General features: G+C 40.6%; 1 protein-coding gene across 5 annotated transcripts in view; it reads right to left on the minus strand.

The window, feature by feature from the left end:
* NEK6 (NIMA related kinase 6) overlaps positions 1–17524 on the minus strand; it is a 137944-nt gene that overhangs the window by 73836 nt on the left and 46584 nt on the right. For all 5 annotated transcript variants that reach the window (XM_043983842.1, XM_043983841.1, XM_043983838.1 and 2 more), the window contains one exon: positions 17299–17405. In XM_043983842.1, the coding sequence (XP_043839777.1) occupies positions 17299–17391 (93 nt within the window). In that variant the 5' untranslated portion in view covers positions 17392–17405. The remainder of the gene's footprint in view (positions 1–17298; positions 17406–17524) is intronic.

Here is a 17524-nt window from a genome sequence, read left to right on the forward strand (position 1 = left end):
TTTCACTAAAGTCTAGGCAAACATATCTAAGGGACTGACTTTGATACAATTCAATAAATATTTGTTAAAGAAATAATTTTTACATACAAGGCACTAGAAATACAAAGGCAAAATGGATAATGTTCTTACCTTTGCAGAACTTACGTGTTACTGGCCCTATCAGTCTAGTCATTCTTGTCCAAAAAAAAGGAAATTACGTTGTTCTCATATGACCTATCTAAAAACCATGATGGCTTTTGGTTAGTACAACTTCCTTTTCTGTAGGCTCATTAACCATCCCTTTGATAGTATATTCTAATATTTTGCCACGGATTAAAGTCAAGCTCACTAGTGTATTGTTTTAAAATTAGATTATCTTCTCCTTTTTTGAAAATTGACATGGTATTTCCCCTTCTCCAGTCCTGATGCACCTCTTTCATTTTCCATCATTCAAAGATGATGGTTAAGCAATCACAGCTGCCAGTCCTTTCAGTAATCTGGGTTGTAACTCACCTGAGCCTGATGACCTGAACTCATCAAGGCCAAGCTCGCATGTGCGCTCTCTCCCTCCCGCTCCCGCTCCCACTCCCGCTCCCACTCCCGCTCCCGCTCCCACTCTCGCGCTCTCTTTTTGGTGAGGCAACTGGGGCCAAGTGACTTGCCCAGCGTCACACAGCTAGTAAGTGTTAAGTGTCTGAGACCGGATTTGAACTCAGGTCCTCCCGACTCCAGGGCCGGTGCTCCATCCACTGCGCCACCTGGCTGCCCCTAAGACCAAGCTCTCTTGCAATCTCTTTCTACCTCTCTTGGATTTCAAATCACTAATTTTGTCCTTTCTAGTCCAAAGTTCATTCTCCTTGGAAGAGAAAACAGAAGCCAAAAAAAAAAAAAGAATTGAAAAACTGCCATCTATCCAATCATCAATTATCACTGTTTAATCTACCCCAAGCAACAATCTTTTTTTTAGTGAGGCAATTGGGGTTAAGTGATTTGCCCAGGGTCACATAGCTAGTAAGTGTTAAGTGTCAGAGGCCAGATTTGAACTCAGGTACTCCTGACTCCAGGGCCGGTGCTCCATCCACTGCACCACCTAACTGCCCCTCCCAAGCAACAATCTTAACCCTTCTTTGGTCCTCTTTTCTTCAAATACCTTTTTTAAAAAGTCCCCAAACTCCTCTTTTGTCTTTAGTTTTTCTTTCCTACTTCATTTCATCCTGATCATTGGCATTCCAGACACTACCGTTGTTACCTTAGTTTCTAGGTTTTAGACACATTTTTAAAAAACCTAATTTGGGCAATAAGTTTCTTGTACAGCTGTGATAGGTCTCTTTAGGCATCTTCCCTTTTTCTTCAGAATTGTTTCTTCTTTGTACCTTCAAAATTTCATTCTAGAGGCTTCACATACACTTGGTGTTGGCTTCTAGAGAATTTCAATCCATGAGATCATACTTATCCTTTCTCTGAACCCTTTGAAATCTGCTCTTTAAAAATAGAGGGTACAGTTCAGACTACATTTAGCTTTCTTCTTCTCTGTCACAAATTCCACAATGTAATGGTTACTTCCCTCAAGGTTCCCATAATTTCTATTTAAGCAGCCAGTTCCTCTTTACAGATGAGAATCAAGCTCAGAAAAGCAATTTTCCCTCATATCTTCCTCTATCTTTTGAAAAACAGTTTGTGCTTCTATATTTTATGATTCTATTATTCTTAGAAAATTCTAATTGGTAGCCTTGTAAAAGGAAGATGAAACTATTATTCCAAATTCTAGAGTCCTAGGATACAGGACTATTATCATTATAATAGACAGAAATGCTCACTAGTATCATTTCCCCCAGAATTCCTTGCCCCCAGCCCTTTCCATAAAAAGATTACTATGGCCCTACTTCCAAGGTATGTCCACATATTAGCTCTTTGTGTGATTCTCTAAGTGGATGTTCAAAGTCCAAATACAACCAGAAAAGAACGCACCCTGATGGGATCTGCATACAGATAATTATCAATTCCAGCCAAGGCAAAAATGTCAATGTGTCAGAGAATTCTGTCAAAGTGTTGTAATGAAGGGAGGCATGGAGTTGTGAATTTAACTTCAGGCCATCCTTTCCTTCACAAGCTCTCTTGGCTGAAGTGCCCACGAAGAGCATCTTCAAATAAAGTGACACTCCCGGTAATTATTTTCAATACTTCAAAGCCAAGGTTAGCTCAACTTTTATCTTTCAGAGAGAGAGAATCAACTTCCTAAACATCAGTGATTACACAGCTCCACGAAATTGATTTTTATAATTCATGGCGGGAAGCCCAAGATTAGAATTTTAACTGACACAGAGGTTTATAGAACCAGGTTAACTTAAAACTGGCATTTATATGGAAAGGTGAGTCCAGGAGAATTGGGAAATTACTTAGGTCTTCCATTTCTCTTTTAAGCTTAACGGCATAGACAGTTTTGTTGACTTCCTCAAAGGCAAGATGTCATAGTGGATAAAGTACTAGATTTGGTATCAGAAAGACCCGGGTTCAAATTCTACCTCAAGATACTAGCTGTATTACCCTGGGCACTTCATTTAACCTTTTGCAGTCTCTCAGTTTTTGATTCTGTAAAATGGGGATAATAATACCTCTAGTACTTCTCTCACAGGGTTGTTTGTGAGGCTCCAATCTTACATAAATGTCAGTTGTTACTAATGCTCCACTGATCTAGACTACCACCTTGTACTTCTCTTATATACTAGTTATATTTGATTCTGTATAACAATTCATATTTTCATATAGAAATTTAAGGTAGTGGTTGTCCATTCACTTTGTGACACCATTTGGGGTTCTCTTGGCAGAGATCCTGGAGGGGTTTGCCATTTCCTTCTCCGGCTCATTTCACAGATGAGGAAACTGAGGTAAAGGGAGTTAAGTGATTTGAACTTGGGAAGATGTCTTCCTGACTCCAGGTCCAGCACTCTATCCACTGCACCACCTAATTGCCCCTAATTTAAAATTTACAAACTACCTTATAATTTCTGCAAGGTTATTATATAAGATTTGGGGGGGCATATATCCTTATTCCCTTTAAATGGGAGGACTATGTTTTATTTAAACTCTATCTCCCCAAGTACCTGGCGCAGGGTTTATGGCAACTCTCAGGGATAATCTTACCGCAACTCCTCATTTTATAGATGGGGAAACTGAAGCCTAGGGAGTTAAAATGTCTTGCCCAATGTCACACAGAGCCAAGATATGAACCCAGGTCTTCTGACCTCTAAATCTAATATTCTTTCCATTATACTGTGCTGTCTCACAATAGAAGGTGCTTTAAAAATTAAATGAATAAGCAAACATACAAAAAGACAAACCCAGGAATGGAAATGTACAACTACTTCTGGCAGTTTAGGTGGCACAGTGGAAGGAGTGCCAGCCTTGGAATCACTAAGAGCTCAGTTCGAATTCAGACTCGGACATTTACTAGCTGTGTGATTTCTCAGCCTCAGTACCTACCTCACCAGGTTGTTGTGAAGATCAAAAGAGATGGTATATGTAAAGTGCCTTAGAGACCTCACAGTACTCTATAACAGCAAGCTGTTATTATGAGAATTTTTACTCTACTGCCCTTCAGTTCAGTTAATCTGGACTAAATAACTTCTGGGATTCCCTCTTAAATTGGAGTCTAAAAGTACACAAAGATTCAAAATCCTCCTAATGTTTCTCTGAATCTGAATATTGCCCAAGAGCACACAGCAGTGAGTGACAGAGCTAGGATTTGAAACTAGGCCTTCTGAAATCAGGGTCAATGATCTTCCCACTAGAGTACATTATATCTTAGAGTAATTTGCCCATCACTGGAGGTCTTCCCCCAACCTCTCCCACTTCCTCTTCCCTTTTCCCCTTCATTTTATTTTTCAATAAAAAAGCATTTCTTTTCCTTCCTCTCCCAAATTAAAACAAAAGCAAAAACCTTGCAACAAATGTGCATAGTCAAGCAAAACAAATTCCCATGTCTCATTCTGCATCCTGAATCTGCCACCTCTCAGTCAGGAGATGAGTAGAACAGATCATTAGTCTTCTGGAATCACTCTCTCTCACTTTCCTGTTCGGAACACAGCCTGCTTACCCACCTGTAAGGGCTTTTTCTACTCAAGGGTGGCTTGGATTAGATGCCCTTTAAGGTCTCTTCCTGCTCTAGAACTTCTGACTTATTCAAAGTTACAAAGGAAGGGCAAAGCTGGCATTCAGAACTCTTCAGTCACATGCAACAGCTACATGCAGAATGCAAGGTGCACTCCAGGAAAAAACAGATATGGTATGAATTTCGAGTTATTAGCTTGCAACCTTGGGGCAAGTCACTTTTCTGGGCCTCATTTTCTTCACGTGTAAAATTATAGCACTGGAGTAGATGTTCGTTAAGATATTTGACACCTCCAAACCCCATCAAATCCTATGAATGCGATTCTGTATTGCTTTTGCTAGTGTCATCCCATTCTAAAGATGTGACTTTCCCACACCTGAGCCCCATATTGGTGTCCAGATGCTGGATGTGCTGAGCTAGGTAGACAGTATGTTACACAGTAGAAAATGGGGGGGGGGGGGGCAGCTAGGTGACACAGTGGATAGAACACTGGCCCTGGAGTCAGGAGGACCTGAGTTCAAATCTGGCCTCAGACACTTGACATTTACTAACTGTGTGACCCTGGGCAAGTCACTTAACTCCAATTGCCTCACCCCAAAAAAGAAAAAAATTTTAAAAAGAAAGAAAATGGATGGGAGCTAGAGACAATATGTGTCCAGATCTTTGCTCTGTCATTTACTGCTTGTGTGACCTTGGGCAAGACACAGTTAACATCTCTGGGCTTCCATTTCCTCATCTGTAAAATGAAAGGGTTGGACCCGATGGCTTCTAAGGTCCCTTTTCAGCCCTAAATCTGTGATCCTCTGATCTAAAATGACCCCCAACCCAAAAAACAGAGTAACACTGGCTATGTGGGATATTAGAGAGCCTCTTATTATAGAAGTTTTTAAACAAAGGCCCAGAGAGGTGAGTGACCTGTCTAAAGCTGTAAGTAGCAATATAGGACACAAGTCCTTCCCTGACTCTTAAGTTTGGTTCTTTCTGAATACCACGCGGTCCACAAATTTAAGGAATTATATAGGGCTGACTGAATGATTCCCGTTGTCAGCAGGCAGCCAACCCCACTTCCAACCCCATTCTGGAGTTAACCCCAGAGGGTCTCTAGACACCTCAGAGGCTGACACATTCTGGAACCCTCCAAGACTACAGCTGCATATTTACATATGCAATGACCCAGATTTGCATTACTTATCTCATCCAATCTGAACTAATTGAAGCAATCCTGCTTCATAACAGGCAAAGAAAAGATAGAGGAATATAATATTCAGAACAAGGTACAGAAAACAGGAACCCCCTCAGGCATCAACTTTCACACCAGCCTCTATAATCCATTAGAATGGAATGTGCTAGTCCCCAAATTAGCCACGGATTTCAGGACCATGCTACCTGCATTAACAATAGAGAAACTTCAGAGTTAAAGAGCACCCTAAAACCAGAGAATGCTACCATTTGAAGGGTGCTTAGAACTTAGAATGTTAAAATACAGAACATAAACATTTTTGAACAGGAAGAGATTTTAGAACCCATAGGAAGTGGTAGGTGTCCCTTCAATTCTGGCTGGAACATTTGGGAAGGAAGAAGGCAGTAAGTCAGGTAACCAGACTGAAGAGGCAGCTTTCTGCCATTAACAAAACTTTTCATGCAAAATTGATTTATGCCCTTAAAAGGAAGAGCACCCTCCAATAGTAGGTAGAGTTTCTAGTATAGAAAGTATGGTATTACTTCAGGAGGCATGATAAGATCAGTATCTATCACTTAGGCTAGGCTATTTCTTTTTTCCTTAAAGGACTTAATTAGCTCAGGGGACCTTGAGGTCCTTGACATAGTTTCCTGGTGACTTCAGTACAACAAGGTGGTGAATGAGAAGTCACTGGTTCCTCTCTCAGGCTTCTGACCAGAAGACCATGCTCTACTGAGTCAATGCCACATGTTTGCTGCATGTTCCTTTCTCTACTAAGACTAAGTAAAAAATTTTGTTAACTATTAGATGGTCTATGACTGTCTCATTTTGTTCCAGTCTCAAACTTGGACTACCAGACCTTCCTGAGAAAGGCCTGGCCTATCAGAGAGGGTGCTGAGGAGCAGAGAATAGAGATCAGCAAAAAAGGAAGGTACAAGACCTGACTAGACTGGAAGGAGTTGGAAAGATTTAAAGGATGCACAGGGCTTATGGTCAATCTCTCCTCTGACTGTTTTCCCCTCTTGGTAGGCCAAGAAGCAACAGTTGGAGGCAAGGTGATCCCTTAAGCTCTTCTCCAGCAGCCACAGCTGGGCACAGGACAGATAGTGATTTGTAACGTAATTCCATCACATTTGCAGCAGTGCATATGAGTCTCTGCTATTACTATTAAGAATTATATTCAGGGGGTGGCTAGGTGGCACAGTAGATAAAGCACCAGCCCTGGATTCAGGAGTTCCTGAGTTCAAATCCAGCCTCAGACACTTGACGCTTACTGCCTGTGTGACCCTGGGCAAGTCACTTAACCCCCATTGCCCCCCCCCCAAAAAAAGAATTATATTCAGAATTTAGAGAAGTCATATGGATGGATTTACATTTTTATACTAAGCTAGAAATTTCTCTGAAAGTCCATATAACTTGCAAGGTCCAAATTATCCACCTCTCTTCCCCTCACAAAGTTATCTGTTTACTCAGTGGTATTCAGCCAACTAAACATCTCTCCTAAGAGATCCCATGTTACTAAATAAGAAGGGAGGTGCAAAACTTTACGCTGGCCCTCATTTTCATCGGTCCTTAAAGTAACCCTTTGTTCTGCCTCTTATTCAGACACATGCATGGGCTACAGAGGTGGAGAGGATGAGTGGGTGTTGAAGATGGGAAAAGCAGCAACTCAGTCAACCACTCATTTTCCTAGGGGAAATTGTGATTCAGAAAAAAAGAAGGGAGCAATGATCTGAATGGAAGGTGACCAAGATATTATGGAGCGGATTAATCCACGGATAGGGACTAGGCTAATTAATCTCTAGCATCCCGTACACCTTTAAAACTATGATTCTATGAGATGGAACTTCCTATGTATTTGAGCCCACTATGGCCAGATGGTGGGGAAAGACATAAGAAATCTTAATTAAGGGGCAGCTAGGTGGCGCAGTGGATAGAGCACCGGCCCTGGAGTCAGGAGGACCTGAGTTCAAATGCGGCCTCAGACACTTAACACTTACTAGCTGTGTGACCCTGGGCAAGTCACTTAACCCCAATTGCCTCCCTTAAAAAAAAAAGAAATCTTAATTAATATTGTAGTTTATACCTTCCATTCACCATAATGCTGCTCTAGGTAACCCCCAAAAAGGGAAAGGAGAAATTGGCAATTTCTGGTTGAATCTGCAATGTGGTTGATGGATTCTGTCTCTAGTTATTAAACTGCAAACAAACTGAGGGAAAAAAATCAACCTTTGGATTGGCATATTTGAATTGAGGACAAGGAAGAACTTCTTAACACTTACAGCTTTGCAACAATGGAATAGGCTGACTCAATGGATATATTCAAGCAGGGGGACTAGAAGACCAACATGGTGAGCACAGCTTCCCAGAGGCAGGGAAGCTACATCTTCTAACAATGCTCCTGAAGGGGCTCCTGCATTGGGAGGGAGGTTACAGTAGATGGCTTCTGACAATCCTTTCAGCTCTGCCATTCTGTGTTTTATGCTCTAATTGTCTACAATCTAAGGGTCCCTTCCAACTCTAACATTCTATGTTCTATTTTTTAACATTCTGGGTTCTAAAGTCCCTTCCAGTTATAGCTTTATTTGTTCTAAGGTCTTCACTAGCATTAGCATTCTGTGACTACCCTGGCAAATTGGGGACAGATTCTGGGGGATCCACTTCTTGGGCCATGGGCTAAGAAAAGGACCCAAGGATTCCCCATCATCTTGCATTCCTGAAAAGTCCATTCTTCAATCAGCTTGGACTAAAGACACAAGCACCCCTAGTGTGGACTCATCAGAGTTAAAAATCTTTGAATGATGATAACCTGTAGTTATGAATAAATACCTTTTTAGTTGTTGAAGGAGCATAACATTAAATTTTAAATGAAAATAATATACTCGCCCAATTAGTTTTCTGAAATCTCATTAAAAAATTTAGCCTGACTAAGTCAGACTTCTGACCTGAATTTTAATTATCTTTACGCTGGATGGAGATCTTTTTTCCTTGATATTTGCAATGCATCATTAATCTTAAGGCAACTGTTTCTCTGATTTTAAAATGCATATTTCATCAGAATGACATTTACTGTAAACTAATTTCACCTTCAAAGACATATGACATTTTATAGAAGGGGAAATCCTTAAGATTAAAGTCTTATCTTTGTAAATGGGTTTGTATCCACCAAAAAACAAAACAAAACAAACCACCCCACTCTATTCATTGCCCAATTCAACTTTATACACAGCAGTAGCCCCTGTTTCCATTGAGATTTATGGTTTATAATGCATTTTCCTCATAATAGAATAATGGGGTAACTATTCCAGGAATTATCATTCCCATTTAACAGATGAGGGAACTAAGTATCAGAAAGCTAAAGAAATTCCCTCATGGTAATACAACTAGTAAATGCCCTAGTAGGGATCCATTTCTTCTGATTCACTCCAAGGTCTATGATCTTTATACTATATGAGGCTGCTTCTTGATTTGTCAAAAACCAAAGTTCTTGAAATTCTGATCCCATTAATTTCCCTGAGCATATCGGTAACTCATGAAGGCAGTATGTTATAAAAAGAACACTCCAGGGACAGGTAGGTGATGAAGTGTATAGAGCACTGGCCCTGGAGTCAAGAGGACCTCAGTTCAAATCCAGCCTCAGACATGACACTTACTAGCTGTGTGACCCTAAGCAGGTCACTTAACCCTGACTGCCCTGGAGGGTAGCAGTGGCAGGAAAAACACTCCCAAAGCCAAATGAGAAACAACTATCTATAGCACCAATGTGGATATCGTTTACCCTTATTCATCAGTACTCTACGGTGTAATTTTCTAAACCTGGCACTACTAATTACTAGTTGTGGGACCTCAGGCAAGTCAACGAGAAGGAACTCAGTTTCCTCATTTGCAAAATGAGGCAAATGAACCAGATGACTTCTGATGTTATTTGTTCTAAGGTCCATCCTAGCTCTAACAACCTATGATTCTATCATTCCTTCTAGTTCTAACATTCTTTGACTTCATGATGCCTCAACAATTTTACTTTGGGTTTTCTGTTTTTTAAACAGTGGGGCCTTATACAAGGCCAAAAACAAACATGTGACCATCTTCTCCCATTCCTAACCTGGATCGCCCCCAGGAAAAAAAATGCCCTGCTCTCAGAACTCATTACTAAACTCCGGACAGATGCTGGCAGGCCTGGAGAAATTTTCACCCAATAATAGCCACATGGAGAAATACGGCAGCCCAGAGCCTGGGTAACAGGCGAACACAGAGTAATAGTTACTAATTATACTTAACTATGGCATTACCGATTCTAACATGTGCTACAAGATGCCACGAATGTATCTGTGGCAGCAGAACACTTCCTCATCTTGTTCATGAAATAATTACAGGGGCTCTCTCCTGCCAAATGAGGCAGTAATTAACCCTAATTGCTCAAAATGCAACTGGCTAATTCTAGGAGATTAATCAAGGGGATTCAATTATTATTGAATGACTTAATATGACAAATTGGTGCATTACCGGAGGAGGCACCATTTGCAGAGAATGTAGGAAAACCACCAGAGTAGTCAGTGAGCAGGGAACTGCCCAAGAGGTGTCCAAGAGTCACATCTTTCTTGAGCTCTGGTCACCTAGCTTCCTTCTTGGAAATAAGACTCTTTTTCTACCCTCCTTCAGCCAGGAGTGAGAGGGCTGAGTATGGAAAATAATAAAAGCATGGTGGAAAGGACCCTAAATTAGCAGTCAAGAGACCAGGGTATCGGTCCCAGATCTGCAACTAAGTGAGTTGTCTTGAGCAACTAACACAACCTCTCGCTAGACCTGTTTCCTATTCAGTGAACTGAGGAGGAGGAATTAGATGCTACCTTAGATCTATCTCTCCTGGCTCCAGCATATTTTAAGATCCCTTCTAACTTCTAACATTCTATGTTTTGTGTTCTAATACTCTATGACAAAATTCCTCCTAGGTCTAATATTCTTTCATCTCTAATATCCTATAAGCAATGTCCTAAAATTCCACGGTCCACCTCTATCCTCTGCTCTCAGGTTCCACCCATCTCTAACATTCCATATCCTTAGGAATATGGTCTTATTTCTCAAGAACAAAAGGTCTTAGAAGTGTTCCCTTAGGGCCTAGGAGACGAATGTCTATGATTATATTATCTTTCATTAGCTTTGTTGATAAAAATCAGTATTTTGATTAAACAATTATTAAACACCTATGTGCATGTACTATGTGGAGTACTGGGGGCACAATGTGGGGGAGGGTTATAAAAATAGGTGGTGTGGAGGGTTTGGAATCAGAAAGACTCATTTTCATGGGTTCAAATCTCAATTACTTACTAGCTGTGAGACCTTGGACAAGTCATAAACCTGTTTGCCTCAGTTCCTTGTCTGTAAAATGATCTGGAAAAGGAAATGGCAAACCACGCCAGTATCTTTGCCAAGAAAACCCCAAATGGGATCATGAAGAGTCTGGCACAACTGAAAAATGACTCAACAGCAAAGATATTTTATACTGATTTACTTATAAGTAAAATACTTTATGTACTTAGAATCAATATTTATTCATGAAGAAGGAAAGAATATTAACAACTGGAGGGATTCAGGGAAGGCTTCACAGAGGAAGTGACCTCTGAGCTAAGCCTTGAAAACTCACCACCTTCTCTATGGTCCATAGGTCTATAATGTGGGGACCTCATGGAACTGCAAAACAAACTATGACTCTTCTAGCACAGAAAAAAGATAAGCACATATCATATGCTCTCCCACTTAATAGCTGGGGAGGGGAGAAGAAGAGTGTCGGGGGTCAGGAAATGAAGAAGAAACCAAACCCTTAAAAGCTAAACCTCAAAACACTGTATTAATACCAATTATTTAAGGGAAATATTTGATGTCCATGACAAGAGGACCTATAAAATCTGTTCCATAACTAAAATCCTCCCACTTCTAGCTCAGGAAAGGTTTCACTGGAGTAGCTAACTCTTTTTAAAAAATAAACATTTTTATTTATAGTTTTGAATTCTAAATTTTTTTCTCTCCTTTCCTTCCTCCCTTTCCCCCTCCTTAAGGCAGTAAGCAATCAGATATAGGTTATACATGTGCAAATATATAAAACATTACCATATTAGTCATTTTGTACAAGAAAACATGAATAAAAGAAAAAATGAAAGGTGAAAAATAGCGTGCTTCAGTATGTGTTCAATCAATATCACTTCTTTCTTTGGAGGTGGATAGTATGCTTCATCAATAGTCCTTTGGGATTGTCTTGGATCATTGTGTTGCTGAGAATAGTTGTCATTCATGGTTCTTCATCAAACAATATTGCTGTCTCTGTGCACAATGTTCTCTTAGTTCTGCTCACTTCACTACACATCAGTTCATACAAGTCTTTCCAGGCCTTTCTGAAATCATCCTGCTTGTCATTTCTTATAGCACAATAATATTCCATCACCATCATATACCACAGCTTGTTTAGCCATTTCCCAATTGATGGGCATCCCTTTGATTTCCAATTCTTAGCCACCACAAAAAGACCTGCTATAAATATTTTTGTACAAATAGGTCTTTTCTCTTCTTGGAGATGTCTCTGGGATATAAACCTATGGAGCAGGTAACTCTTGAAGAATGGCTAAGATTATGAAATGATCCTGATGAGAATGAGAGAGACCAAGGATGGCTCATGGAAAAGAAAAAGAAGTAGATAACTCAAGAACCTTAGCACCACAGGAGGTGCTCAATAAATATTTATCACTTCCTACACTGAGCCTTCCCCTCTATGGTTCTCCTTCCATTCTGTCCTCAGATCTATTGCCCCCAGCCCCAAACTCCCCTCCTACTCCCAGATCAGAAATAATCCTTCTGTGTTTGGACCCTGTATGGGACTGAAGCACTATGGTAAAATGAAAGAACTCTGGATTTAGAATTAGATGATGTGGGTTTGAATCGTGCCTTGAACACTTTCTACTCATTTGATTCTGGACAAGTCTTGGAGCATCAGCTTTTATATTTGTAAAATGGAGATAATAGTATTTGCATTGTCTTTCTTCCAGAGTTGCTATGAGGAAAAGGGCTTTATAAAGTACTATATAAATGTGAGTTATTTTTGTATTTCATATGCTATTTTGTATTTAATAATATGTTTGCATGTCCTCATATCCCTGACCAGGGATAGAGACAAGAAATATGTCATTCAATTATTTACTTGTGGAGAGTTGTAGTCCTCTCACTTCCTATTAGACCTATGCTCTGCTCACCAATTAATTTGTATATATTTGGTACTTACTTATATCTATGTATGCTGCTCCCCCCACCCACCACATACAAGGGATGTAAGCCCCTTGAGGGTAAGGGCAGTTTTGTTTTATCTCTGTATCTTTAGTGCCTAGAGAACAATAGACCTTTAATCAATGTTGAATTGGACAAAAAGGACATAAGGATTCTATAGCACAACTGAACATAATTTACATAATTCAGTAAAACTTAAACATAAAGATTCCACAGCAAAAATAAATTGAAACAGATCATTTAAGGAAACTTTAGGGTTTTTTTCAAAAAGCTGGGAGACCCCCACAGTATAGCCAAAAGTGAACTAGATTTGAAATAAAAGGACTTGATTTTGCATCTTAGATCTGCTGTTTAATGTTTGTCCTTAAACATGTTACTTCCCCTTTCTGGGCTTCAACTAACTGAACTGGTCTCCCTCCTTTAAGTCTCTCCCACTCCAGTCCCCCTCAACTCAACTATCACACTGATCCTCCTAAAGTACAAATCTCACTGTGTCACCCCCTACTGTTCAATAAATTCCAGTGGCTCTTGATTATCTCCAGGATCAAATAAAAACCCTATCTTTGGCTCTTAAAATCCTTCCTAATATGGCTCCTTCCCACCTTTCCAGTCTTCTAACCTTTCATGTCTCTGACCCACTCCCCACTCCCACCCCAACTCTGTGACCCAGTGATACTGGCCTCTTTGCTGTTCTTCACACACAGTACATACACCATGCCCCATGCCTGGAATGCTCTCCCTCCTCATCTCCATCTTGTGGGTTCCTTTAAGTCTCATCTAAAGTCTTTTTTTTTTTTTTTTTTTGGTGAGGTAATTGGGCGGGACAGCTAGGTGGCACAGTGGATAAAGCACCAGCCCTGGATTCAGGAGTACCTGAGTTCAATTGCCTCACCTTTTTTTTTTTTTTTTTTTTGGCGGGGCAATGGGGGTTAAGTGACTTGCCCAGGGTCATACAGCTAGTAAGTGTCAAGTGTCTGAGGCCAGATTTGAACTCAGGTACTCCTGACTCCAGGGAGGGTGCTCTATCCACTGTCTCATCTAAAGTCTTAACCTTTAGCAAGAAGCCTTTCCTTGTCTTCTTTAATCTTCTCTCTGACACTATGTCCAATTCATTCCACATATATCTTGTCTGGACAAGGTTGTTTACATGTTGTCTCCCCCATTAGACTGTGAGCTCCTTAAAAGCAGGGACTATCTTACCTTTCTTTAGCACAGTCCCTAGCACAGAGAGGGCATTTAATAAATACTTATTGCATATTTTTAGATGGTCATATAAGATGTTCTCAGAGATCACTCTACTTCTAAATCTTATATATGTGGATTAGAGGATGGAGCATATGGATTAAACAAACATTGCCCAACCCAGCACATTTTTCCATTGCAAGAAAAGGAGAAGTCAGAAGCCACTAAAAACATTTGGGGCTAGAAAAAAAAACAAAAGCCACAAAGGTGTCTCCAAGTCTGATAGTGCCATCCCATTCCCTAATATTTGGTCTAGTAGCATGTCACTAAGCAGCTAACCCTTAACAATCAGCTTTAATCTTCTATAGGCAGACCTCAGAGATATTGCAGGGTTGGCTCCAGACCATTGCAATAAAGCAACTATCACAATAAAGTGAGTAACACAAATTTTTTGGTTTCCCAGTGCATACAAAAGTTGTTTACACTATACTGTAGTCTACTAAGTGTGCAATAATATTATATCTTAAAAACTGTACATGCCTTAATTTAAAAATAATTTATTGCTATAAAATGCTAACCATCACCTGAGCCTTCAGTGAGTTGTAATCTTTTTGCTGGCGGAGGTTCGTGCCTCAATGGTGATGGCTGCTAAAAGCTGGGGGCAACTTCTTAAAATAGGACAAGTTTGGCACATTGGTCAACTCTTCCTTTCACAAAAGATTTCTCTGTAGCATGTGATGCTGTTTGATAGCATTTTACCCCTAGTAGAATGTCTTTCAAAATTGGAGTCAGTCCTCTCAAACCCTGCCCCTCCTTTATCAACTAAGTTTATGTAATATTCTTCAATTCTGTTGGGTCCCAAGGAACAGGGAGACTCTCGGAGAGGGAGAGATATGGGGGAATGGCCAGTTGGTGGAGTGCTCAGAACACATATTTATCAATTAAGTTCACCACTTATATAGGCAAGGTTTCATGCTCCCCTCCAACAATTACAATAGTAACATCAAAGATCACTGATCACAAATCACCATAACAGATGTAATAATAAAAAAGTATGAAGCATTGTGAGAATTACCAGTTATGATGCAAAGACATGATGTGAGCACGTACTGTTGGGAAAATGGCACCAACAGACTTGCTCAGTTCAGAATTGCAACAAACCTTCAATTTGGGGGGGGATGCAATGAGGGTTAACCGACTTGCCCAGGGTCACACAGGTAGTGTCAAGTGTCTGAGGCTGGATTTGAACTCAGGTCCTCCTGAATTCAGGACCGGTGCCACCTAGCTGCCCCCCTTCAATTTGTTTCTTAAAAATGTATTATCTGCAAAGCACAATAAAGTGAAACGTAATAAACAGAGGTCTGCCTGTCTAGAGTCATGCTGCAGAGATGATGAGGGTGAGAATGACACATTCAGCACACCTTCCTCATCTCTGCCTGTTGAAATCCTTTTCTTTCTTTTTTTTTTTTTTTTGGCGGGGCAATGGGGGTTAAGTGACTTGCCCAGGGTCACACAGCTAGTAATTGTAAAGTGTCTGAGGCAGGATTTGAACTCAGGTACTCCTGAATCCAGGGCCAGTGCTTATCCACTGCGCCACCTAGCCGCCCCCGAAATCCTTTTCTTTCAAGGCTCAGAGGAATCACCACACATACCCCAAACCATCCCTCAGTCCTTCTGCTAGAAGTGTGTTATTAGTCCTCCTGTATGTCTCCTTTACTCATCACAATCTACCCTGAATGATAATTCTTTTTTTTAATTAATAAAGTATTTTATTTTTTTCTGTTACATGTAAAGATAGTTCTCAACCTTTGTTTATACAAGCTTTACAATTTCAGATTTTTCTCCCTCCCTCCCCCCTCCCCATATCTGATATAGGTTTTATATATATATATATATACATATATATATATACACACACACACACACACACACACATAATAACATTAATCTTATTTCTGCATTAGTCATGTTATAAGAGAAAAAAAATCAGAGCAATGATGGAAAACCTCAAAATAGAAAAAAAACAACAGCATCAAAAACAAAAGAAATGGTAATGTGAATGATAATTCTTTATGCCCATGTCCTATTCCACCTCCAGTAGATATAAATTCCTCAAGAGCAGAGACTGTTATTTTTTTAACCTCAGCTCTGATCACAATGCCTTACACATAGTAGGCACTTAATACATATTTATTGAATTGAATTTATGGCTACCAAGCATTTTTATTTCTCTTAACTCATTGGATCATCACCACAAAAGCCCTGTGTTGTAATAATTCTATGGCAAATGTTATTATCTCCACATCTCTGATTTGGAGGATGGGAGTTTAGGGAGGATGGAATTTAAGGTTTAGAAAAAGGAGTTATTTATGCAAATTTACATAACCATCTAGTTAAGTAGCAGAACCACAATTCACACCCATGTCTTCTCCTCTCTCTATACTCTCTCTCTCTCTCTCTCTCTCTCTCTCTCTCTCTCTCTCTCTCTCTCTCAATGAGCTCATCACTAAGCAGATGGCTCCCAATCTATAAATTTAGCCCTGAACTCTCATCTCACACAGAGTCCAGCACCTCCTGCACATCTCTTGGATACTCCATCAGGATCTCAACTTCAACATGTCCAAAACAAGACTATCTTTGCCACCCTTCCCTAACCCCTTGCTCCCTAATTAATACCTTCCCCCTCCTCTAGATTTCCCTATGTCTCACTGCTAGCTTTCTATTCAACCAGGTTTATAACCTTGGAGTCATCCTTCATCTTCCCTCTTCATCACCCCACACACCCAATCAGCTGCTAAGTCTTGTAGCTTCAACAAAAGCTCCCAAACCACTCCTCCTCTCTATACCCAACATCCCCCTCATCCAGATCCTCATCACCTTTCACCTGAACTAGTTGAGCTCTCTACTTACTCCCAGTCTTTCTCTTTTCCAATCTTATTCTTTAGGAAACATAGGCAACCCTCTAAAAGGTCATCTTACCCCGTGGTCTCTGACAGTTTGGGGGGGGGAGTGGTTAATGCAGCTCTTTGGAAGAAATATAAGAGACCCCCTCATATAGTCCAGCCTGGCAGAAGATTCCTGGCTCCAGTGTTGCTGACCAGAAGACTTTTACGGATGAAAAACTTATGTCCCCTGAGCAACTCATTCTGCTTTTGAGCAGCTCTGTTAGTAAACTTTTCCTTATATTGAACTGAACTCTGCTTCTCTGCCACATTCTCTGATCTCTCCTAGTCTTGCTCTCAGGGGCCAAGGAAAACAAGGCTAATCCCTCATCTGCATGACAGACCTTCAAATCCTGGAAGGCAGGTACCTACTAAGTCTTCTCTAGGCCAAATATCCCTCATTCTGTCAAAAAGGTGGCCTTCACTCATCTCATTATCCTGATCTGTGAATCACTGTAGGCTCAGAGGGTGGGGCCCTTGATAAAGCAAACACTGCTTCCTGTTTGCTTAAAAGAAAGTGGTTCGCTAAGAAGAGGTAATGTGGATCGGTGTAGAGATAGACGTGCTGTGGTTTAGAAAAGATCCTTCAGAAGGAAGCCTCCTTTCTCCTACCAACTCTTCCAGACCATTATACTTACTTGGGGGTCAGGCTGATACTCTGTCCCTGGTATATGGCACAAGCTGCTCGTCTGATCCCCAAGGTGATGTGCGTGACTGTGTTGTCCTTCCATGGTATCATGCCAATCTGTACAAAAAGGTGGGAGGGAGGGAGAGAGAGGGAGAGAGAGGGAGAGAGAGAGAGAGAGAGAGAGAGAGAGAGAGAGAGAGAGAGAGAGAGAGAGAGAGAGAGGAGAAGAGATAAGT

Source organism: Dromiciops gliroides, chromosome 2, assembly GCF_019393635.1.
Source record: "Dromiciops gliroides isolate mDroGli1 chromosome 2, mDroGli1.pri, whole genome shotgun sequence".
NCBI classification, from domain to species: domain Eukaryota; kingdom Metazoa; phylum Chordata; class Mammalia; order Microbiotheria; family Microbiotheriidae; genus Dromiciops; species Dromiciops gliroides.